The sequence below is a fragment of the Heloderma suspectum genome, chromosome 17 (genome assembly GCF_057233095.1).
Source record: "Heloderma suspectum isolate Gila_16-S chromosome 17, 16-S_ref, whole genome shotgun sequence".
In the NCBI taxonomy this organism is placed as follows: domain Eukaryota; kingdom Metazoa; phylum Chordata; class Lepidosauria; order Squamata; family Helodermatidae; genus Heloderma; species Heloderma suspectum.
Genome location: NC_139474.1, coordinates 4,592,181 through 4,615,423, shown reverse-complemented (window position 1 = coordinate 4,615,423; position 23,243 = coordinate 4,592,181). Strand labels below are relative to the sequence as shown.

General features: G+C 51.0%; 1 protein-coding gene across 1 annotated transcript; it reads left to right on the top strand.

Annotated features, from left to right (window-relative positions):
- Positions 1–2,752: 2,752 nt before the first annotated feature.
- On the top strand, positions 2,753–22,983 carry FRMD8 (FERM domain containing 8). Its single transcript, XM_084824685.1, has 11 exons — positions 2,753–2,961; positions 7,016–7,097; positions 7,624–7,791; positions 9,743–9,844; positions 10,230–10,288; positions 11,866–12,032; positions 16,177–16,398; positions 16,767–16,890; positions 17,658–17,801; positions 19,574–19,781; positions 20,925–22,983. Exons 1-11 carry the CDS (start codon positions 2,812–2,814, stop codon positions 21,041–21,043), a joined length of 1,545 nt encoding a protein of 514 aa, XP_084680811.1. The 5' UTR covers positions 2,753–2,811; the 3' UTR covers positions 21,044–22,983.
- Positions 22,984–23,243: the final 260 nt, after the last annotated feature.

The window sequence follows — 23,243 nt, the reverse complement described above, 5'->3', positions numbered from 1 at the left end:
GGGCAACGCCAAAGAGTGTTCAAACTACTGAACAATTGCGCTCATTTCACATGCCAGCAAGGCTATGCTCAAAATCCTACAAGCTAGGCTTCAGCAGTATGCGAACCGAGAACTACCAGAAGTACAAGCTGGGTTTCGAAGAGGCAGAGGAACTAGAGATCAAATCGCCAACATTCACTGGATCACGGAGAAAGCAAGAGAATTCCAGAAAAACGTCTATTTCTGCTTTATTGACTACGCTAAAGCCTTTGATTGTGTGGATCACAACAAACTCTGGCAAATTCTTATAGAGATGGGAATACCAGACCACCTTACCTGTCTCCTGAGAAACTTGTATGAGGATCAAGAAGCAACAGTAAGAACCAGACATGGAACAACCGATTGGTTCAAAATTGGGAAAGGAGTAGGACAAGGCTGTATATTGTCGCCCTGCTTATTTAACTTATATGCAGAGTACATCATGAGAAATGCCGGGTTGGATGAATCAGAGGTCGGAATTAAGATTGCTGGGAGAATTATCAACAACCTCAGATATGCAGACGATACCACCCTAATGGCAGAAAGCGAAGAGGATCTAAAGAGCCTCTTGTTGAGGGTGAAAGAGGAGAGTGCAAAAGCTGTTTTGAAACTCAACATTAAACAAACTCAGATCATGGCATCTGGCCCCATCACTTCCTGGCATATAGAAGGGGAAGAAATGGAAGCAGTGACAGATTTTACTTTCTTGGGCTCCAAGATCACCGCAGACGGTGACTGTAGCCATGAAATTAAAAGACGCTTGCTCCTTGGGAGGAAAGCTATGGCAAACCTAGACAGCGTAGTAAGAAGCAGAGACATCACCTTGCCGACAAAGGTCCGTCTAATCAAAGCTATGGTTTTCCCAGTAGTAATGTATGGCTGTGAGAGCTGGACTATAAGGAAGGCTGAGCGCCGAAGAATTGATGCTTTCGAACTGTGGTACTGGAGAAGACTCTTACGAGTCCCCTGGACTGCAAGGAGGTCAAATCAATCCATCCTAAAGGAAATCAACCCTGACTGCTCATTGGAAGGACAGATACTGAAGCTGAAGCTCAAATATTTTGGCCACCTAATGCGAAGAGAAAACTCCCTGCAAAAGACCCTGATGCTGGGAAAGACTGAAGGCAAAAGGAGAAGGGGACGGCAGAGGATGAGATGGCTAGATAGCATCACCGATGCGATGAATATGAACTTGAGCACGCTCCGGGAGACAGCGCAGGACAGGAAGGCCTGGCATGCTACGGTCCATGGGGTCACGAAGAGTTGGACATGACTTGACTGAACAACATGGTTAGGCTTCATCTGGAGTCCTGTGTCCAGTTCTGGGCACCACACTTTAAGAAGGATGCAGACAAGCTGGAGAGGGTTCAAGAGGAGGGCAACGAAGGTGATCAGGGGACTGGAAACAAAGCCCTGTGAGGAGAGACTGAAAGAACTGGGCATGTTTACCTAGAAAAGAGAAGACTGAGGGGAGACAGGATAGCGCTCTTCAGGCCAGGATCTCTTCTCCATCATCCCAGAGTGCAGGACATGGAATCATGGGCTCAACTTACATGAAGCCAGATTCCGGCTGAACATCAGGAGAAACTTCCTGTTAGAGCAATATGACAATGGAACCCATGACCTGGGGAGGCGGTGGGCTCTCCCACACTGGAGGCCTTCAAGACGAGGCTGGACAGCCACCCGTCAGGGATGCTCTGACTTGGACTCCTGCATTGAGCAGGGGGCTGGACCCGATGGCCTTGTAGGCCCCTTCCTGCCCTACTATTCTATGATTCTACGATTCTACCTTTGTTCTTCAGGTTAAAAATGCGCCAGAATTGGTCAACAGCCGAAAACAGCCCTCCATAGCCGCAGTGTGTGTTACATGGCCAGCTTTGCAATGGAGGGCACCTTTAGTGTTCATGCGCAGGCAGGGCCGGCCCTACCATGAGGCAGAGTAAAGCGGTCATCTCAGGCGGCAGACGCTGGGAGGCGGCAGCAAGGTGTTGGAAGAGAGAGCTGTGGGCCATGTGACCAGCTCTGCGCCCCCTAAGTTAGCCTGCAGCCTTCAGGAACCGGGATGGAGCCAAGCAGGAGCGGGTTGAACCATGAGGACTAGCCTGCTGCCCCGTTCACAACAATCCAATTGGGCTTATCTTTGCATGCATACCAGGCCAATAGCACACACGTCTCTTATGTAACTTAGATTTGGCCAGGGTGGAGTGGATACCAAGGGTAAAATCCAACATAAATCCTACTTGGAGTTGACCCATTAAATGAATGATGGCTAACTCAAGTCCTATTCATTTTAATGGGTCTACTCCAAGTAGGCCTTACGCTGGATTTTAGCCCAAGGCACCAAATTCTGTTAGCACATTAACTTCAGCTCGCCTGAAGACCTGTGCGCATAAGTATATGTGCTTCCTAGGGACTGACACCTGCAATGTAATCACAACTTCAGTTTTAGAGTTGACCAGCATCGCATCCATTCCAACTGCCAGTTTGACGTATGTTGTATCCATCACTCCCTCTAACAACCAGCTCAGGCGCTGACTGCCCACAGAAACGGAGCCCGAGCCGGGGAGCATTTCAGCATTGCCCCAAGCCGCGCCTCGGCTTCTCCGCCCGGTCCCCAGAGCGCTTCTCCGAACGATCACGCGGCGGTCTGTTCCGCGGCTCCTTGCCGTATTATCCCTATTACGAGGGCGCCACAAAATCTCTCGCCCAACCTCCCGCCGTGACGTCTGTACAGATGGAGCGCGGGCGGGCGGGCGGGCGGGCACATCCTTCTCCTTTCCGTCCCCCGCCCCGATGAAATTCCGGAATGAGGAGGAGGAAGACGACGACGACATCGAGCAGCTGCCAATGGGCGAGCTGGATAGGAATGACGCCAGGCACAAATTGGGTGGGGGCCCGGAGAGAACTGCAGAGGAGCTCCAACTTTTGCAAGGAAGCGGACAGGTAAGAATGGTTGTGCGCGTTCTCTCCTTTCAGTGGCTGGCTGTGCGCTCCCTCTCTGCTACTTTTCCCCACTGGTCTGACTGCGCGCCCCCCCCCCCCCCGCCGCCCAATTCATGCTTCGCTCCTGCGTGGTAATGCAACCACCTGGCCACGCCCCTCTCCGCCCGCCCCCCCCCTTTTCTTGCTGTGTAAACTCAGGTTGTGTATTCAGTTGTTGCGAATTAAGCCCGATCGGTTTTTATGGTGCCTTCCAAAAAATAAGAGGGAGCGAGAGAAGAGGAAAACCTGTGTGTCGTCCCCCCCCCCACGCGCGTGCACACGCACACACACACGCGATCTCTGCCCCGAGGGGCTTGCCATCTAAAATGCTGATAACCGGAGGAGGGGGAAGAATGGAAGAAATGGAAGACAGGAAGACAGGCCACTTAACAAGATCAGCCTCGGATGGCCTTCTCTCTGTCCCATCAGCCAGGACAGCTAGACTGGTGGGGACGAGGGAGAGGGCCTTCTCTGTGGTGGCCCCCACTCTGTGGAACTCCCTCCCTAGGGAACTCCGCCATGCCCCCTCTTTAATGAGCCTCCGCCGTGCATTAAAAACGTGGTTGTTCAGGCAGGCATTTGGGGTGGGTTAGGGTATTTTAGAAAATGTTTTTACTGTAGAATTTTATTGTTTTAAACTGTTTTATTATATACTTTGTACATCACCCAAGGTGGCTGGGTGACCGGCCAGATGGGCGATTAATAAATTTAATAAATAAATAAAAAGGAAGGAAGGAAGGAAGGAAGAGAAGCAAAGGCAGAAAAGGGATGCAATCGGAACAAAGGTTAGATGCCCTTCCTGCTTCCTTTCAGGGGGAGGAAAGGGAGTTTAGGGGTGGGAAAGTAGGAGGAGAGGGAGGGAGGGAGGGGAGGTACTGCCTAGGTATGTACTGTATTTATTTATTTATTTATTTATTTATTTACATTTATTAGTAAATAAATCCTCTAGGCATCTTCTAGGCAATGCACAACAACAATTAAAAATTAAAACAACGTAATAAAATATGAAGCCTCATAAAATGTATCAGGGACATACTAAAACAAATGACAGTCCTTGCCCATAGGGAAACATGGGATTCTACGTAGAATCTCCATATGGGCAGGTAGAAGCCTAGATTTCCCTGTGGGAAGGTAGAATCCTGTGTTTCTATGGGCAAGTGCGGTCATTTCTTTTAGCACGCCCCTAACATTAGCCCGAAAATTACAGATACAAAAAAAGGCCTGCAGTAATTCCACGGGAGTAAAAATAGTAGTAATGTATGGCTGTGAGAGCTGGACTATAAGGAAGGCTGAGCGCCGAAGAATTGATGCTTTCGAACTGTGGTGCTGGAGAAGACTCTTACGAGTCCCCTGGACTGCAAGGAGGTCAAATCAGTCCATCCTAAAGGAAATCAACCCTGACTGCTCATTGGAAGGACAGATACTGAAGCTGAAGCTCCAATATTTTGGCCACCTAATGCGAAGAGAAAACTCCCTGGAAAAGACCCTGATGCTGGGAAAGACTGAAGGCAAAAGGAGAAGGGGACGGCAGAGGATGAGATGGCTAGATAGCATCACGGATGCAATGAATATGAACTTGAGCACGCTCCGGGAGAGAGCGCAGGACAGGAAGGCCTGGCGTGCTCTGGTCCATGGGGTCACGAAGAGTCGGACACGACTGAACGACTGAACAACAACAACAAAAATAGAATGATGAACCGCATACGTGGGAAGCTTCCTTTAGGTGCAAACGTATGCATGTTTAGACAGAAAACAAGGCCTACAACTCCCAGGATGCCCCAGCAGCCGGGCTGGCTGGGGAATGCTGGATGTTGTAGGACTTCTTTTCTGTCCAAACATGCATAGGATTGCGCCTGTATACTGTCTGTCCATCTGAACCCCTCTTGCCAAGGCTGCTCTGACTGATGGCCTCTTTGGAGGCTCCCAGTAAGAGACTGATCACCTGTGACCTCATCCATTGAACTGGAGGTGCCGGGGATCGAACCTGGGACCTCTTGCCAGCTAAGCATGTGCTCTACCTCTGAGTTAGGGTCCTTCCCCTGGAACGTAGGAAGCTGCCTTAGACCAGATTGGACAGCTCGTTTATCCGGCTCTCCCAGGTTTAAGTCAGGGGTCTTTCCCTGGGAGATCCCAGGGCTTGAACCTGGGACTTCCTGCATGCAAAGCAGGTGCTTCTGCCTCTGGGCTACGGTCCTTGGAACATTGGAAGCGGCCTTAGGTGATCCCGTGATTTGTCCATCCAGCTTGGTGTGATCTAATTTGGTGGTGTTTCTCCATTACCTGCTACCGGATCTCTTTTAACCACGGCTGCCCATGATAGAAGCCGAGACCTCCTTGCGGACAGCTGGTTGGCCAGTGTGTGAGCAGCATGCTGGAAGGGATGGACCCTGGGTCTGATCCAGCGGGGCTCTTCTCATGTTCTTATGTGAGGTGGTCTCTGCCACTGAGCTGTGGTCCCCACCCCGCACCTGTAAGTATTTGTGCAGGAGGGGAATGTTCTACGAATAAAGGACAGGGAGAGAGAATGACTGGTTTGTCCGAAGAGCATAGGAGACTCTGGGGTGGCAAAGCTGGAGAAGCAAAGATCACAGGCCAGGGACGAAAAGAGGAAAGAAGAGGGAGGTGGAAAGGCATGGACGACGTCAGAGGAGGAGACTCCTGTCCACGTGAACTGTTGGAAACTGTCTTGGTTTGACAAGGACGGGCAAGATCATGGAGTGGTTCCGCAGGGACCTGTGACCTGACTGGAATCCACTTGAAGAACCTTCAGTGTGGTGGCCCCTTTTCTATGGAACTCCCTGCCTCTGGAGCTCAGGCAGGCACAGACACTGTCGTTTGCAGCACCTGCTGGAGACCTCTTTATTTCAAGAGGCCTTCCTTGATTGACCAGCCATAGTTTTTCCTGGTATTTTGTTTTTCAAGAACACTTCTGGTATGGTTTTATTCTTTTTATCTTTTATTGTTCACTGCTCTGGAATCTGTTTAGATGTGGAGCAGTATATAAATCATGTAAATAAATAAATAAATAAATATTTAAAATAAAAACAGGGAAGGACTCAGTGGTCCCAAGCTCAGGCCTTCGCACCTCCAGATAGGGCTGGGAAAGTCTTCTGTCTGAAATCCCGGAGAGCTAGATGTACAAAGACTTTGACCTGGTATACGGCTGGTTCCTACGTTCCTGTTTAAATCAACCTTTGATTCACAACCATGGAGACGGGAATCTTACTTGATTCCAGTAAAATTACTTACAATCTTACTTGATGAGGACTGGAATCTTGCTTTACATTTAGGAGACCAGCAATGGCTCAGTGTTAGAGTACCTGCTTTGCGTGCAGAAGGAACCAGGTTGAATCCCCTGGAGAGCTACTATCAGTCAGTGTAGGTTCAGCCTCCCCTAACCTGGTTCCCTCCAGATGTGTTGGCTTAGAATTCCCATCATCCTCAGCCACCATGGCCACGAGGTTTTTGTTATAGGGTGGTGCACGAACCTAATCAATAAGTCAATATTTACTTAGGGAGAGGGCCTTCTTGGTGGTGGCCCCCATTTATGGAATAGTCTCCCTGCCACGGCCTGCCTGGCGCCAATATTGTCATCTTTTCAGTGCCAGGTAAAAACTGTCCTCTCAGGCATTTGGCAGCATATGATGAGTCTCTTTGATTGTCTCTGGCTGATGGTGTTAAATTGTTTTCGCTATATGTTGTTGTTGTTGTATGCTATTTGTTCTATGTCATGATGTGAATGGTTTTATGCTTTGTTGTATTTTCATGGTTTTTAAATTTTTGTGACCTGCCCAGAACGCTTCAGCTATGGGGCAGTATAGAAATATGAATGAAGGAATGAATAAAAATTGGGGGCATCAGGTGTAGACAATACTGAGTTAAATGGACTGACTCCATATAACGCAGCTGAGCTTCCTGTGCTCCTAAAATCCCTCCTGTGGCTGGGCTGGAATTCGAACCCGCCCCTGAGCTCAGTCGATGCATCCCCAGACATTCGACTGGTTTGTCTCCGCAGATGGAGGGGGACCGGCTCACCGTACCCCCCAGCATGGGTGAGCGCTCACAGCGAAGCAGCATCTCCTCCACCGGCCCCAGAAGTGAGTGAAAAGGGGGGCGGGGTGAGGAAAGTGCCTGGGGAGACGGGTGGATGTCACAGGCTGCGTTTCCGGGGTCACAACCCCCATGCTGGAAGGAGCAGAGCGCAGCAAAGTTGGGGGCATTGTGTATCAAGAAGTCCTTCAGGCAGCGTCCCCAACCTGGGCCACCCAGGTGTGTTGGATTACAACTCCCAGCGTGCCCCTGCCAGCCATGCCCTTCGCTTCTTAGTCCACAGTGTTCTCCAGGTTACTCGTGAGGGGGAATGGAGGATCCAGCTCGTTCTTTCCTGTGCCAGAAAAGGAAAAGTGTGTAGGCACGGGTGACAAATCCCTGAGCCCAGATTAAATTGGGTTCTCTGCTCGGAAGCACAGAGACGGGAGCAACGTCGGAGCTTGCAGAGCACGGGAAAGGGGTGGGGGGAGTTCAGAGGGGATCTGAGCCTGCTGCGGTGTCTGCTCTGCTGCAGGAAGGAAGTGGGGAAAATAGTACCTGAGTCTGTCCTTTCCGCCCTTTTTCTTCCCCCAGCCCAGGATGTCCTGGTGTACCTCATTGACGACACAGTGGTGCGGTTAACAGTGGATAACCTGCCCTCAGTCACGGCGCACGAGTTGCATCGGATCATCTTGGACACCCTGACGCTGCCGGAGTGTGCCCTGGAGATCTTTTCTTTGTGGCTGGCCTCCCCCTTTCTTGGTAAGGCCCGGTCACTCCTCCCCCACCCCCAGCCCATTATTATTATTATTATTATTTTATTACATTTATATTCCGCCTTGTTTCCTCTTTAAGGAACCCAAGGCAGCGTACATAATCATGCTGCTCTCCATTTTATCCTCACAACAACCCTGTGAGGTAGGTTGGGTGGAGAGTCTGTGCCTGGCCCAAAGTCACCCAGTAAGCTTCATGGCTGGGTGGGGACTAGAACTCAGATCTCCCAGCTCCCAGTCCAGCACTCTAGCCACTGCACCACACTGGCTCTTTCCAAACAGCCCCATAACTGTTGTTTGTGTCACTGCTTCTTGCACCCTGGAGAGAACAGCCAGAGGTCAGCCATGAAAGCAATCTTTGATTCCAATACTAGGAGTAAAGAGTCTCTTGGGTATGTGCAGGAACCTTCCGTCACCTTTTCATGGTCCTTAATTCCAGAAGAAAGTGCTCCTGAGCATGTGCAGAGTGCCTTTCCCTCTGCGATTCCGGGTAACGTTTTTCTGGGCTGGGCTGATTCCTAGCATTTGACCAGCTAACTTCAGTTTCTAGCTGCAAAGAGCTGACCTAGCAACCTGGATCGATGAGTAAGCTATACACTGAAAAAGTCGCTTGCTTTAATTTCACTTTTGCCAGGAGCTTGGAGCAACCGTTCTTTCTCTCAGCTTAAGCCCGCATCTGCAGGATGAGGGGAAAACATACTGACCTATTTTTTAGGCTCCACACTGCTGTACTACCCTGTGGAATTTTTTTTTCTCCCATTTTTACAAATGTGTTGTTGCACAAAAGTAATGAAGGAGCGGTCCTGTGTTCCCTGGGACAGTGTCTCAGGGGTCGTAGGAAAGACTGGATCTCCCCCTCCGAGGTCGGACGTCCTCTGAGCCCCGCTCCCCCGGAATGTTCCTCACCCTTCCAACATCAGAACTCCTATGTCAGAAAGGGGAGAGGATAGAGGGCATAATGTGAGCAGTGCAGGCAGAGGTATGGATCCAAAGATCAGCCCCAGACCACAACCCCAATATAGGGGAACATATTTAGACCAGCCCTGGAGCTGGTCTGAATTATTTTAAATGATCATGTAAAGACTGACATAATGGATGCCTGCAAAACAAGTCCAATTGGGTGACTGAAATGGATACAATACTGGTCAGATCTGATTTAGTCAGATCTAAATTCCCTTTTTTTTTCTGGGGACTGTCCCTAGGAAGTACGTCTCTTTATGCCCATGGCTCTTCAGGCATGCTAGAATTAGCGTGTTCACCGTTTTCCATGCCTTCCTCTTTTTTTCTTACACTCTAAATCATGTAAGAAAAGTGTATCCTACTGAGTTTGGTGTCTCAAAATATTTGCAAGTCTCCAAAATAAACACAATGTTCAAGGAAAGCTATAACATCTAAACCATGCTGAGTGGACTTCGTTGCTGGAGGTCAGTACTTTGCTTTGCAGCAGGCCAGGCTCCTGGCTAACTTTTTAAAATTAAAACTTAACCAAAAAAAATTAAAATCAGAATGGGCAGAGAGCCTGTGTCGACACCCAGAGGCATCCTATTGGAGTCCCCAGGACTAGATGTCTCATGGCCTCAACTTGACAATACTGCACCGACAGTGTGAATTTGCTTTAGCCACGTTCCAGGATAGAATGGGATGGTTGAAGTTAGAAAAATATAGACACCATCATCTAGTTGCAGGTCTGTTTTCCCAGGAAATTATTCTGCACGTTATCAATCTTGCTTTTGATCTGCAGTTTTAATACAGAATGTGCTGGGAAGAGGTGGGTAGTGGTGTTAGCACTGGGATTCCATTGGGGAGGGTCCAGGCACCGCAAGGCCTTGCTGGTGGCCATATGGCTTTTTTCCCCCTTCTTGGTATCCTTAAGCTTCCCTTGGGTGGGAAGACCTTTCTCTGTGGAGCCTAGTGAATCCCCTCCTGTCTCCATCTTGCAGAAGTGCAACTGAAGCCGAAACACCAGCCCTACAAGGTTTGCCGGCAGTGGCAGGAGCTCCTCTTCCGATTCACCAGCTGCTCCGGGGACGAGATCCTCGAAGGTGTGGATGTGAGCAAAGTTCCTTCCTCTGACCCTGAACGTCGCTGGCCTCCTCTCACCATTCTGGTGCCAGGCAGAGATTCAGGGCAGAGTTGTGGGTTCTGCCCTCGGGTTTCTGGAGCGACAGCAGCAGTGCCCAGTGGGCTAGCACCTCTCTACAACCCGCATTTGAGAATGGTTGGGCATGCAGCTCTCTTTGCCTGGTGTGGCTCTGGGACTGGCAGGGCTTGTGCGGTCTGCTGGGCATGCTCTCCGGGCTTCCGGTGATGGACTCCTGCGCGCAGCAGTTGCCGGCTGGCGCGCCCAGGGTTCAGGGCTGCTTCTGCCTTTGCCACGCGCCCGCCAAAGCCAGGCTCCTAACTGCCTGTTTCTCTTTCCCCTGGCAGATGAGCCGTCACTACAGTTCCGAAGGAACATCTTTTTCTCGAGAAGGAAGGAGGTGCAGGTGAGTTTCAGGTGATCAGTCCTGATTCATGGACGGTGGTGTGGGGGTAAATTCGGCAGTGCAGGCACTCATCATGACAGGCCCCGGAGCCCCCACATCCTCCAGGAGAGTCCAGAATGGCAGGTAGCTGTGTGGATCCGTACCAACAAACCAGCTCTAGCAGTTTTCTTCTCCAACAAAGCAGGCCTTTGGTGCAGCCAGTGGGTCTCGGTTGCCCATTCGAAACCAAAATGCTTCACATTACAACAGAGAACAATATATTCTTGCTGGGGAAATTCATCCCCCGCCCCACTCTGAGGACTGCAGCGAAGCTCAGAGGGAACTGGGGATTCTGAGGAGGGGGTGGCAGATGATCGTCCCTGCTGATGGAAAGGTGCCCTGCACTAAGAATTGCCCTGCGATAAAAAAAAAAAAAGGTGCCCTGCAAGCCCTTTGTACGTGCAAAGGGATTGATGGGTTTGGGAGCAGGGAGGAGGCACAATGCGACCCACCAAGCATCGCTGCTTGCCCTCCCTGTGTTGGAACTGCAACAAAATGTTGCAGCATGGAGAGATCCCTATTCAGGAGCCTAGGCACTCCGTTACCTCTTCCCTCACCTGCCCCACTATTTCTCCCCCGCCCACAGCCAGCCGTCGGCCATCATTCCATGCCTGTCGCATGGTAAGTCCTCACCGGGCTGTGCTTGTGGCCCTGTGAGGATGACGTGCGTTTCTCAAGCACCGCCATGTAAGCGTGACGTTTCGTATTAAGCACAGCTTGAGAGCATGGTTTGGGGAGCTCAGAAGGTGGCAGGAGGCTCAGGCAGGGCTGGCGTCAAGGGTTGGCATGGCTGGGCACATGCCAAGGGCCCTCACCCTCTTGTCTCTCCACTGACAAGAGCCTCCTGGAGTCGCTCCTCTTCGTTGTCGTTGCAACCAGCTTGTTCACCTGCCTCTCGCTCCAGCCCAGACAACGGTGGTGGGGAGAAGGCAGAGCAGCATACCACGGCCTACCCGCTCCCTGGTTCTCTGCCTGTCAAGCAAGCAAGTGGCGGCAATGATGAGGAAGAGGAGGAGGAGCTAGGCAATGGTGGGGAGAAGGTGGACCCACTGAGGGAGGGGGCCGCTCAGGTTGTCTTGCCCTGGGGCCCTCCAGAACCTGAGCCATCACTGGGCTCAGGACTGCGTCCAGTGTTTTTCTCCACTCTGCTGGCTCTCAACTCCTCCTCGTGGTCTACCGAAGCAGGAAATACATCTTTCCGAGTAAATGGCCAAGATGGTGCACTCTCTGTTTTTGAGAGCCACGGTGCCGTCATCAAGCATGTTGCACTGGGCTTGGGGAGACCCATGTTCGAATCCCCACTTGACCACGAAGCTCGCTTGGGTGGCCCTGCCCCAGTCACGCTCCCTTGGCCTCGCCTACCTCTCAGGGTAGTCGTGAGGATCAAAGGCATGCACGCCAGCCTTTGCTCTTCGGAGGCAGGACAGGAGGTAAAAAGAACAGAAAAGATTCCTCTCCCCCTCCTCTTGTTCTCCCTGCTTGGATTCTGATGGGTTTTGCTCCATGTGCGTCCATCCTTTCCTCCTCCCCGTCCAAAGATCCAGGATGAGGACATCTTGCGGCTCTTGTACGAAGAGGCCAAGTACAACATCCTGGAAAGGAGATATCCTTGTGATCTGGCCGACTGCGAGGTCCTGGGAGCCCTGGTGTGCCGGGTGAACCTGGGGCCGTATGATCCGGAGCTGCACACGGCCTGTTTCCTGAAGTAAGTGGGGAATGTGACAGTGGCTCTGAAATCCGTGGTAGCCGAGGTTAGTGGTTCTAAATGCCAGGGGTGCTCCCAGCCCTGGACAGAGCTTCGTGGACGGCATCGGAGCTCCGTGCCAGCTGAGGCCAGATGTACTCCTGCGCTTGAGAGCCGTTGAAAGCTGTGTAGGTGTGTTCGTTTATTTTATTTGCAGCATTTATATACCGCTCCACGTCTCAACAGATTCCGGAGCACTGAACAATAACAGAGAAAAGAATAAAAAGATTAAAGAAATAAAAACCCATATTAAAAATTATTGTTTTTAATTATTATTATTTATTATTATTTATTAAATTTATTAATCGCCCATCTGGCTGGTCACCCAGCCACTCTGGGCGATGTACAACACACCATAAAACAATTTAAAACAATAAAATTCTACCATAAAATTTTTTTTAAAATACCCTAACCCACCCCAAATGCCTGCCTGAACAACCACGTTTTTAATGCACGACGGAAGCTCATTAAAGAGGGGGCACGACGGAGTACCAGTAAAAATTCTGTTTAAAAACAGAGTACCAGTAAAAACTAGCGCTGTGCCGAAAATTTCTCCCACGTTTTTTCCAACCATTCTCGCTCAGTTTGATAGAAAAGAAATGGCTCTCGAAAAGAAATTCAAAGGAGGAGAAATTTTGGAGAAATTCACGTGGGCTGGGTTTGGGGTTCTTGGGCTTCCTTGCTTATGAGTGTCAAGGGCTCCTTGGCGGCCTCTTTCAGTCTAATCCAGTAGCCAAGTCCAGACACAGACAAAGGGATTCTTTTCAAAGCTTTATTCCTCTTTTACAACTTAACAACTCTACTGCTAGCAACTAGCTATGAGCAGCAGAGTACCTATGCCCTACGTTGGAACAGTTGGTCCCCATTTGAAGGAGAATCACTGGCAGACCCTGAACTTATGGGCTAGGGAGAGTCCCTCCCCTTTGCCCTTGGATCCTCTGGGCGCAACCGTTGTTTGCGCGCCAACCGGGCACTATGCCTCCTTTCCGCACCCTCCATTTGGCGCCGCTCCCTGCGTCAGCGTCGCGCATCCAGCAAGTCTTCTTCCTGCGCTCTCTCACTCCTGGGACCGCTATCTATGTCAGGAATGCTGGTGGGAGGAATCTCTGCCAGCTGTTGGCCCTGGGAAGGATGAGCGCGCTCCTCTCCCAGGAGCAGCTCCTCCTCCTCAGAATCAGAACTACTCTGGGATTCTATGGGCTCAGTGTCCACCCTGACAATGAGGTGGCTGAGGAGCGTGCAGGAGTGTCCTGTCTGTCATTGTGCGATCATCTTTCCGGCAGCCGGCAGCCTCCTCAGCTTCCCACGCTTCAGTTAAAGCCGCCATGAGGAAGACATTGTGAGGAAATCCCTTTCACGTGGCTTTTTCAGTTCATGAAGTGCAGGTGGCCGGGGAGGCTGCAGAGCAACGGAAAGATGTGGAACAGAGAGAGAAAATGCGCACAGCCCCCTCGGCCACCTCGCAGTTATTAGCTCAAAAATACCAGCAAAAATGTTCAAAAATCTGCCTCAGCAAAGTGGAAGCCTCAACACAGTTCATGCTGTTGCCACTTGCAGGAGCAGTGCAACAAACCAAAAAAAACCCTGAGGGGAAAAAGAAAGAGCCTGTACAACCGCTACCAGTAGTGAGCCCAGTCTGTGAGAAACCTTTGGAGAATTTCTCCTCCCCTAGGAGAAATTCAGTTAAAGTGTCCCCTGCCCCCCCCCCCAAATTTCTCTGCCCACAAATAGGCTGGAGAATTTTGAGAGGCCACTTGCGTACAGCTCTTGTAAAAACTGCGGCTGGTCAGTCAAGGAAGGCTTCCTAGAATAAAGATGTTTTCAGGAGGCGCTGGAAACAACACAGTGTTGGCATCTGCCTGACCTCCAGAGGCAGGGAGTTCCACAGGAAGGGGGCCACCACACTGAAGGCTCTTCTCTGGGTGCGCGCCAATCAGGCCATGGGTCCATGTGGAGCCACCAGGAGTGTAGAAGGCAGGGGTGGGCAGAAGGCAGATCTCCGTATGTTTTGGACTTCAAATTCCAGCATTCCTGATCGTTGGCTGTGCTGGCGGTGGCTTCTGGGAGTTGAAGGCCCAAACATCTCCAGAACTACCTTCTGCTCACCCCTGTATAAGGAATGTCCCTGAAATGGGGAGAAGAGGAAGGCATAAGAACATAAGAAGAGCTCTGCTGGATAAGAAAAAGGGCCCTTCTAGTCCAGGAAGTCACAATAGCGACGCCCTCAAAGAGGCCGATGGCTGCCGGCACACTTCCCAAGGGGCCAGGCTGGGGGGGTGGCTGAGTGGAGGGACGGCTGGGCTTCTGGAGAACGCCAAAGCACTTCGGAGCAACTCAACCCGCTTCAGGTTGCTTCGACCCGATCCTGACCTGTTTCGGGTGTGGCCTGAAGCGCCCCACTTCGGCTCAGAGTTTAGCTCTGGGGCCAAAGTGGTGCACAGCTCTAGTAAGAGCTTGAAGCTACAGTATGCTGGTATTTTTGGTATGTTGGCCCCCCCCGTTTTGCTGTTGCCCCACCCACTCCTGGAACTCAGCCCCCGAGAGCTTCTCTGAAATGGAATTTGGCCCTCTAGCTGGAAGAGGTTCTGCACTCCTGCTCTACAAGCAAGTGCCCCTTCGCACGTGAAAGTTTCTTCACTCCATACTGCTTCTTGGTAATCTTGGGGCATGTGGGTAACTCCTGCTGCTGCCTGGCTGATTCCTGCTCAGAGAGAGGGCTGGTGGATTGACATGGGCAGCTGCCGATTGTGCTTGGAGCAAGAGCTTTGGGGGCAGGCGCGTGGCTCACGCTTGAGGAATGTGAAGCAGGCTGGGGTTGCACAATTCTCCATTGTCCCTTCCAGTAAATACAGAGGATGGAATGTCTTAGCCAGATGTTTTTTGTTGCTGATATTTTGAATGTAGTTCTTCAGCCATCGAAATCGCACACTGGCCTCATGGCATAGAGGTGAAGTGGGGAATCTTATTTATTTAAAGTATTTTTTTTCTCCCACTCCTCAACCAAAAAGAGTCCCTGAGTGATTTACATTTAATCAGTAAAACAAGATGGTCCCTGCCCACATGCTTACAAGTTCTAAAAAGACACGACACGCAAGACAAAAGAGATGGGGAGGGAAGAGGAAAAATTAAGTACTCAGGGCTGGTGAAATGGCTGTGCTCCTTCCTCTTGTGGCTGCTGGTGGTGAAGATGAGCCTTCATGGGGGTGGTCTTTCAGCAGGGCTGGTGAATCTTAACAGAAAGATATCCAACAAAGATTTGGCGGGTGGGCCGGGAGAGAGGTAGGGAGAAGTGGAATAAATGCATCAGCAGTGTAGTAGTTAACCTGTCAACTGTGGGTTGTTTAACCCACAATTAACCTATAGTGTCTGGGTTCAGACGTCACGTAGCAACCCCTGATTGGGGGTTGAATATTCAAAAATGCTGCGGAATGCACCTGGCACGCACCGCAGCAAACTGTGGGTTAATTAACCCACAATTTGCCACCATTATGTGCGAACAGCACCCGTCTTGCAAACTGGGCCTGGGTAGGAACAGAACACTGCATGGAAAGAATATGTGTGAATCTGGATTGACAGTTAGTGGAAAGGGCAGGGTATTTATCTATTTGATTTGTACCCCGTCTTTCCACCAAGAAAATGGCACTGAAGACGGCTTACAATCCTAGGAACTGTAAAAAAAAATATTAAAATATTATTTAAAAATAGAATGAAAACTTGATTAAAACACAATTCAAAGGCCAACAGACCAGCTTACATGACAAAGGCCTGCTTGAATTAAGAAATGTCTTTGCCATGCTTTATTATGTATTCAGATTTATACACCGCTCTGTATCTAATAAGATTCCCGAATGGTATACAATAAAAACAAAGGGGGGAAAGAATCACGATACAGAATTAAAATCTTTAAAATAAAGTTATGCCAATAAAGCATAACATGTCTTCCGTGAGGTTTCAGAGGGAAATCCCTGGAAGGAGGGATGGTTGGGTTTGGAGGGGGGACCACGTGAGACTGAGCCGTGGCCCACGGAGCTTCTGCTGGGGGGTGCAATGGGGCCTGGATCTTTTTCTCGTTTGCCCCATGCTGAGTGGGTCTTTCCCTTCCCAGAGAAAGGCTGGACTCCTTCCTGCCCTCCCACCTCTGCCGAAGAGGGCACGGGCTCCTTGCCGCCCTGCGGAAGCGTGGCGGCGCCCGTCCCCCCGCTGACGAACAAGGCCTGCTGCGTGCCTACCGGGGGGTACCTGAGGAGGGGGCCTGCGAGGAACATGCTGCCCTGCCCAAGCTGTACCACGCTTACCTGCGGAAGTGCCACGAGCTGCCTTATTATGGGTAGGTTTGCTAGCTCGGGGGCCATGGAAGGGGAGGGCAAATGGGGCCGTCCTGGATCCAATGATAAAATACGCAAAGTGGGTCTTGGGGGCGCTGAGGTGCAGGGCTGTAGTGCAGCAAAGCCCCAAAGTACGAAACGCGCTTTACTTTAGTAGCCCGCTGCCTTAACCGCTGGAGAACTGACTCAGAGATTGGCTTGGCTGGAGCCACATCATGCGACTGTGGCAGGACTTGAACTCGGGCCACCCGCTGGCACTTGGGGCAGTTTCTTTTGGCTAGGGGGCTGTATTCCAGGTCGCACCAGTCTTTGCTGGTTTCCCCGCTCATCCCTTGTACGTGTGCATGCTCCCTCTTGCTCTCCCTTCCAGCTGTGCCTTTTTCTCTGGGGAAATAGAGAAGCCAGCCCAGGGCCTGCTGCATCGAGGCGGCCGCAAAGCTGTGACGGTAGCCGTCAGCCGTGAGGGAGTCTACATCATTGACAGCAAAGAGAAGGTAACTTCACGGGGAAGGGGGCCTTCCTTTCCCTCTTGCCCTGGGATGTTAGCCGCCCTGGTGTGGCTTGCTGCTGGATTTATCTCTCCCATGCTAAGCCCTTCGTGTGTGCTCGTGCGTGCTCTTGCATGCCTGAGGCAGACATCCCTGCTGGGGGGTGGAATTCTTGTGGGCTGGTTTTCTCTCTCTCCCGGTCGAACTGTTGGCCACCTTTTTAGGGCCTAGAAGGGGTATTGGAGCTCTTGGCTATTTATTTGTCACATTTATATCCTGCCTTTTCCTCCAAAGAGCCCAAGGCAGCTTACATGCTCCTCCTCCTCCATTTCACCCTCACAACAACCCTGTGGGGTAGGTTAGGCTGAGGGTCAGTGACTATCCCACAGTCACCCAGTGAGCTTCATGGACGAGCGGGGACTAGAACCCAGATCTTCCCAGTCCAACACTCTCACCACTATGCCACACAGGCTCCCCTCCCGCATGTGGCTTGGCTGAGCGATTGGACCTCTTCCCTCTGCAGCCCGCTTTCTGCACTCTGCTCTGTGGCAGGAGCCAGGTTGCATCACTTTTTGGCTGAGGAAGAAGTGGTGGTTTGGGGGGTTCCTTTCTGGCTCTGAAGGGGGAGCCGGGTGCCCAGTCTTCGCGTGGGATTGCTGAGCTCATGACATGCCCCTGCCCCTTCCCTCGCCGTCTCGCCCTGCCCTGCCCTGCCCTGCCCTGCCCTGCCCTGCCCTGTGTGAACGATCTGTCTGTCCCCCTCTCCCTGGCAGCACGTTTTGCTGGGCCTGCGTTTCCAGGAGCTGTCTTGGGATCACACGTTTCCCAGCGAGGAGGAACACATCCTGTGGCTGGAGTTTGATGGGGAGAATGAAGGTGTCCCAGTCAACAAGCTGCTCAAGGTCTACTCCAAGCAGGTGGGTGTTCTCATCCCAGTCTTGCGGCATCCCCAGCTTTGGCTACCAGCGTGGGACGGAGTATATATTTATTTATTTTCAGTACTTGTATCTTGCTCCGCATCCAAAGACCTCGGAGCAGTGAGCAGCAGGCAGGGTAAAGAATAAAAAACACCATGTTAAAACAGTTTAAAAAATTTTTTAAAAGAGACAGAACTTTGATAAAACCAAGTTTTATCAAACTTGGTCACTCGAGGAAGGCTTCCTGAAATAACAACGTTTTCAGGAGGCACCAGAAGCACCGCAGCGTTGGCACCTGCCTGACCTCTGGAGGCAGGGAGTTCCACAGGAAGGGGGCTACCACACTGAAGGCTCTTTTCCTGCTGGACTCCAGACGGGTCTGGGTCCATGGGGAACCACCCGGAGCATGCCTTCTGATGACCTCAGTGTGTGTGTATGTGTGTATGTATCTATTGAAAGTATTTTTAACCCACTCCAGGAGCAGCTTACATATAGTCAGTAAAACCAAGAAGACGGTCCATCCGTCCCGATCCCTTCCCCCCCCCCAGGCTTACAATCTAAAAAGGCCCAACGCACGAGGCGAAAGGGATGGGGAATTGAGAGGAAAAATAAGCCTTTCAGCAGGGCTGGTGGAACTGGCCTGCTTCCCACACTCCTCTCCCTCTGTACAGCCTGCTCAAATGGCTGGCGGTGGTGACCGCTGAGGGAGGAGGAGGTCTTTCAGTGCAATCTTTTGGCGTACAGCTGCAGCAAGCATGCCCTTCCTCAAATTATCTTCCTCAAATGCAGTGCATCTCTTCCTGCAGCATCCGTGATTCTCGAGTGCGTCGCTGGCCTTCCCACATAGCTGGTTTCCTGTGCCTTGGTTCTGGGCGATTTTCCCCCAGTTCAGACAATCACATCCTGGCTTAATAAGCCAGGATATGCGCAAGCAGCATGACCCGTGGGCAGCTGCTTTGCTCTTTTGCATGAGTGGAGAAACAAACCAGGAAGCCACAGCCCCCTGTTGTTCATCTGTTTTTTATTTTAAATATTGCTGAACCGCCTTACATCAGAAGGATTCCAGGATGGTATCCAAAAGCGTGAATAAAACTATTCGCACAAACACATATGTGTAAGAAAAACAAGGAATAACGATAACAGCACACAGCCACCCATTAAGCAAAAGCATAAAAATGAACACGGAGAAATTTCCTTTAAAATGGCAGGGCGAATAGGAAGGATGCCCAAGGAGATGGTACTTTTGAACTGGGAAACCATGGTTAATGGCAGCCTTACCTTACATCTGGACTTTGGGCTTTAACTCCCATAAGCACCAATCAGCAGAGCCAGGAATGCTGGGAGTTGTGGTCCGAAACATCTGAAGGGCACCGGGTTGCAGGAAGCTGGTTAATGGCTTCCAAACAAGCTGGGATTTGGAAGTCGACTTCAATCCATGGCTTCAGAGCCTGACTTGTCTTGTTAGGGGGCAACCCTATGCATGTTTAGACAAAAAAAAGTCCTGCAACTCCCAGCATTCCCTGTGCTGGCTGTCTAAACGTGCATAGGATTGCAACCTAACAAGAGTTCACATGAAGCTCTAGTTCACTACGGCTTCCTGGCTTGTTTCCCCAAAGTTCATGCATGTCCTGGCATTCAGGTCGAGGCTGGACAGCCACCCGTGAGGGATGCTCCAACTTGGACTCCTGCACTGAGCAGGGGTTGGACTCGGTGGTCTTATAGGCCCCTTCCAACCCTACTGTTCTAGGATTCCACTCCTTCCTTCTCTCCAGGCTGAACTCATGAGCGGCCTGATTGAGTATTGCATCGAGCTGAACGCCGCTGCTGAGGGGATGGATCCGGACCCTTCTGCAGGCACAGCTCCATCCTCTGAGCTCCAGAGTCCCGTGTCTGACAGGCAGCGTCCCACACTGCAGCAGCAAAACAGCGTCCTCTGCAGCCGCATCCAGAACCTTTCTACCATAGACTACATTGAGGATGGTAAGTTGGGGAAAGAAGGGTTTCGGGGGTGGGCAGGGGGAATTGGCAAGAAGTTTCCAGCGCTCCCAGCGTGAATTCCGACTACGGAATTCCTTCATGGGGTGGGGGGTGCTCATCTAGGCACGCTCAGCCTTTCAGGACTCCTTAGTCCTGTTGGTGGGCTTCCGAGAGGGGCCATGGTCTGGCTGTAGAGGCCCTGCTTTGCATGCAGAAGGTCTCAGGTTTGATTCCCGGCATCTCCAGGTAGGGCTAGGAAAGAATCCTGCCTGAAAACCTGGACAGCTGCTGCTGCTAGTCAGTGTGGACAATACCAGCCTAGATGGACCCATGGTTTATACCGAGTCACTTTTCTATTTCCTTACTTAAATCAGCCCTTTATTTAGACCCATGCGGGCTGGACCCCTTCTTTTTAGGAAAAGGATCATAGCTCAATGCTAGAGCACACGGTTTGCAGGCAGACGGTCCCAGGTTCGATTCCTGGCATCTCCAGGTAGGGTTGGAAAAACTCCTGCCTGAAACCCTGGAGAGCTGCTGCTGCCAGTCAGTGTCAGCAGTACTGGGCTAGATGGACCCAGGGTCTGACTCCACATACAGCACTTCCCATGTAGCTCAGAGACAGATACTGGTTGTGGCTACTGTGGGAACACGATTCTGGAATAAGTGTGCCCTTGCTCTAATCCAGCAGATGAACACCCTTGGTCCATCTAGCCCAGTATTGTCAGCACTGATGGGCAGCAGCGGCTTTCCAGGGTTTCAGGATGGAGTTTTTCCAGCCCTCCCTGGAGACACCAGGGATCGAACCCGGGACCTTCTGCGTGCGAAACAGGAGCTATGCCACTGAGCTACTGCCCATCCCTTCCTCTTATGGAGGTCTATGACTCGCTATTTGCCATGACAGCCAAACTGGAACCTCCCCGTGCAGGGGCAGTCTCTCTCGGATGGTTAAACGTTGAGGACTAGCAACACAGGAGAGGGTGGTTGCTTTCCTCCCTGCTTCCACATGCTGGACCAAATGGACCTTTGGTCTGATCCAGACCAAAAGGCATGGTCCTAAGCTCCGGACTGCTGGGGCAGAGCCGTACTGACTTGCTGCTGTTGAACTGGCCCACTTCAGCCTGCCCGTTCGTCTCTCTCTTTCTCCAGGAAAAGATATCAAGAGGGTGAAACCCCGCCGGACCACCTCCTTCTTTGGCCGCCAGCTATCAAACGCCCCCACCTCCTATTCGGCGGTGCGGACAGCTGGGAGCCTGGAGCAAGGATGATTCCCTTTTGGCAGTGGCTGTCACTGGGACCAGCCGGCCTCAGCGTGAGGGCAGGGGGTGAATCGTTGGCCTTTTGGCTCTTCTCTAGGGGTCGACACTGTCTCTCCGCCCCTCCCGAAATACATCTCAAGTACGCCACATGATTTGTATTCAACCTGGCTCTTGCCCCAAATGGACTCAGGCTTGGATTACCACGATGTGCCTCATTATATGTTGTGATCTCCACCCAGTTTGTTTCCAGCAGGCCACAAAGATGCTTCAAGGATCCTTATCGGACTTCTCTCTTCCTGGTGGCCGTGTTCCGGCTGCCGCTCTCCCGTTTCGGTGGCCCGGCCCGAATGCCGCCTTCCGCTCCACCCCTGCCTCTCGTAGCCAGCTTTTCATTTGGTGTCAAACTGGATAGATCCAAGTGTGCGTCTGAGCAGCTGGGGAGGAATCTTCTGCTGGCGGGGCTGGAAGGGAAAAACCTGAGCTTTAACCTTGCGTGGCAACATGCCTCACTCGTGGGTCTTGCCTTCACCTGCCCCCTGTTGCAGCCGTCGTATCTTTAGATCCTTTTTTCGCAGACAGGCTGCAGGTTGCTTGGTTGTTTCAGTTATTTATTTTCATGCCACTAAGGAAAAATCCATATATTTTCTGCTTCACACACAAATTGGAGACTAGGGAGCTAGAGGGAAAATGCTGTGAATTTGTCACCCGTGCTGGCTTTAAAAGGGATCCTTTTTTAAAAACTTGAATAAGCAGCAATGGGGGGGCCTATGTTAAAGTTTGACTTTGGGGCAGGAACCTTAGGGGAATTGTTCACTGTCCGAGTCGGGGCAAACTTCACGGGACACAGCTTCTGTGGGGAAGGCAGCGTGTGATTGCAACTCCACAGCTGCGACCCGCGTCCACTCAACCCTCAGCGCTAGCATTTTTAGGGTGGTTCTCTGTTTTCACCTTGAACGACTTCTGTGGTCGTCGCAGATGCCCTCTGGGCTCCCGTTTCCGGGAACTGAGCTGTGTTGCCTCTGCGGGGAGGTGGCCATTAACAAAACGCATGTCCCTTAGACGCTTAAGCAGTCCATAAGTTTGCTCACAGAGGGATGCATTCTGGGGGAGACTTGGGCCATGTTTTTTAATTATTATTTGTGTTTGGGTGTTTCTGGGAAGGGCACATCTCTATATGGAGATGAAAAATGAGCAGAGTATTATGTATATCATGCACACACCCATTGACACTTTTTTTGCATTCTTCCCAGATTGGTGTACTTCCCTGTGGGCCCCTCTGGTGCAGCCCCCAAAATGGATGCCTTTGTCTTCAAACCCCCATGAGGTTGTGCGTTCACTTCTGTACCAGTGGGGAAAACCCATGGGGAGCTGCTTGAGTTCATTTGTTTGGGGTCGGGATGGGATCCAACATAAAGAAGTGGGATTTCTTCACATTCTCTTGCTCTGCTTAGTTTCTGCAAGGTCCATTAAGTCCAAAGAGCTTTTTTTTTTGAGGGGTGGGTGTCTTTTGGATCTAGAAAAAGCACCCGCTCTTGTTTCTGGATCTGTAATGTCAGCCACTACCATGTCATCTCTGTAACCAGTTGTTTTTTTAAATGACAGTCCTCCCGCACGCTCCCCCCACAACCTGAAGAGCATCATTAGAGATTTTTGCATCGGTCCTTTTGCAGCTGGGTCCAAACCCTGATCCAGCTTCTTTTCATGCTGTGCGCCTGAAGAAGGCAACAGGTCTGGCAACAAAACCATTGCAAGTGAAATGTATCTTGCTAACAAATGCCCCTTTTATCAAATCTCTCTTCATTTGGGGAAAGTGGCACCCTCCCCCCCACCCCGAAAGCAACACTATGCACTGTGCCTTTTATTAATCTCTGTTTTCAGAGTGTGTGTCCACTTGCTAACTTTGTATAGGGTTAGGGTTTATTGAAATAAAGACAGTGGATTTGACTGTGTGTCGTGGCTTTTAAAACACCGTGTTTTAGGTTTGATGGTGGTTCCTGGTGGATGGTTTATTTGGTACCAATGGCCATGCTGGCTGGGGATAATGGGAGGTGTAGTCCAAGACATCTGAAGGGCACCAAATTGAGGGAGGCTGGCTTTATCTAACAAGACAGACACAAGGGAGAAAGAAAATCTAAGCTTTCCTTTTGGAGTTCACTTGAATTAGATTTCAGCTGACTAAAAATGTAGGGTGCCATCCTATGCATGTTTA

Excerpts from the sequence above, each read along its gene's own strand:
- FRMD8 (XM_084824685.1), top strand. The coding sequence starts at position 2,812 with ATGAAATTCCGGAATGAGGAGGAGGAAGACGACGACGACATCGAGCAG. Across the intron at positions 10,289-11,865 it reads CGAGAAGGAAGGAGGTGCAG|ATCCAGGATGAGGACATCTT; the intron begins GTGAGTTTCAGG and ends CCCCGTCCAAAG. Across the intron at positions 17,802-19,573 it reads TCAAGGTCTACTCCAAGCAG|GCTGAACTCATGAGCGGCCT; the intron begins GTGGGTGTTCTC and ends CCTTCTCTCCAG.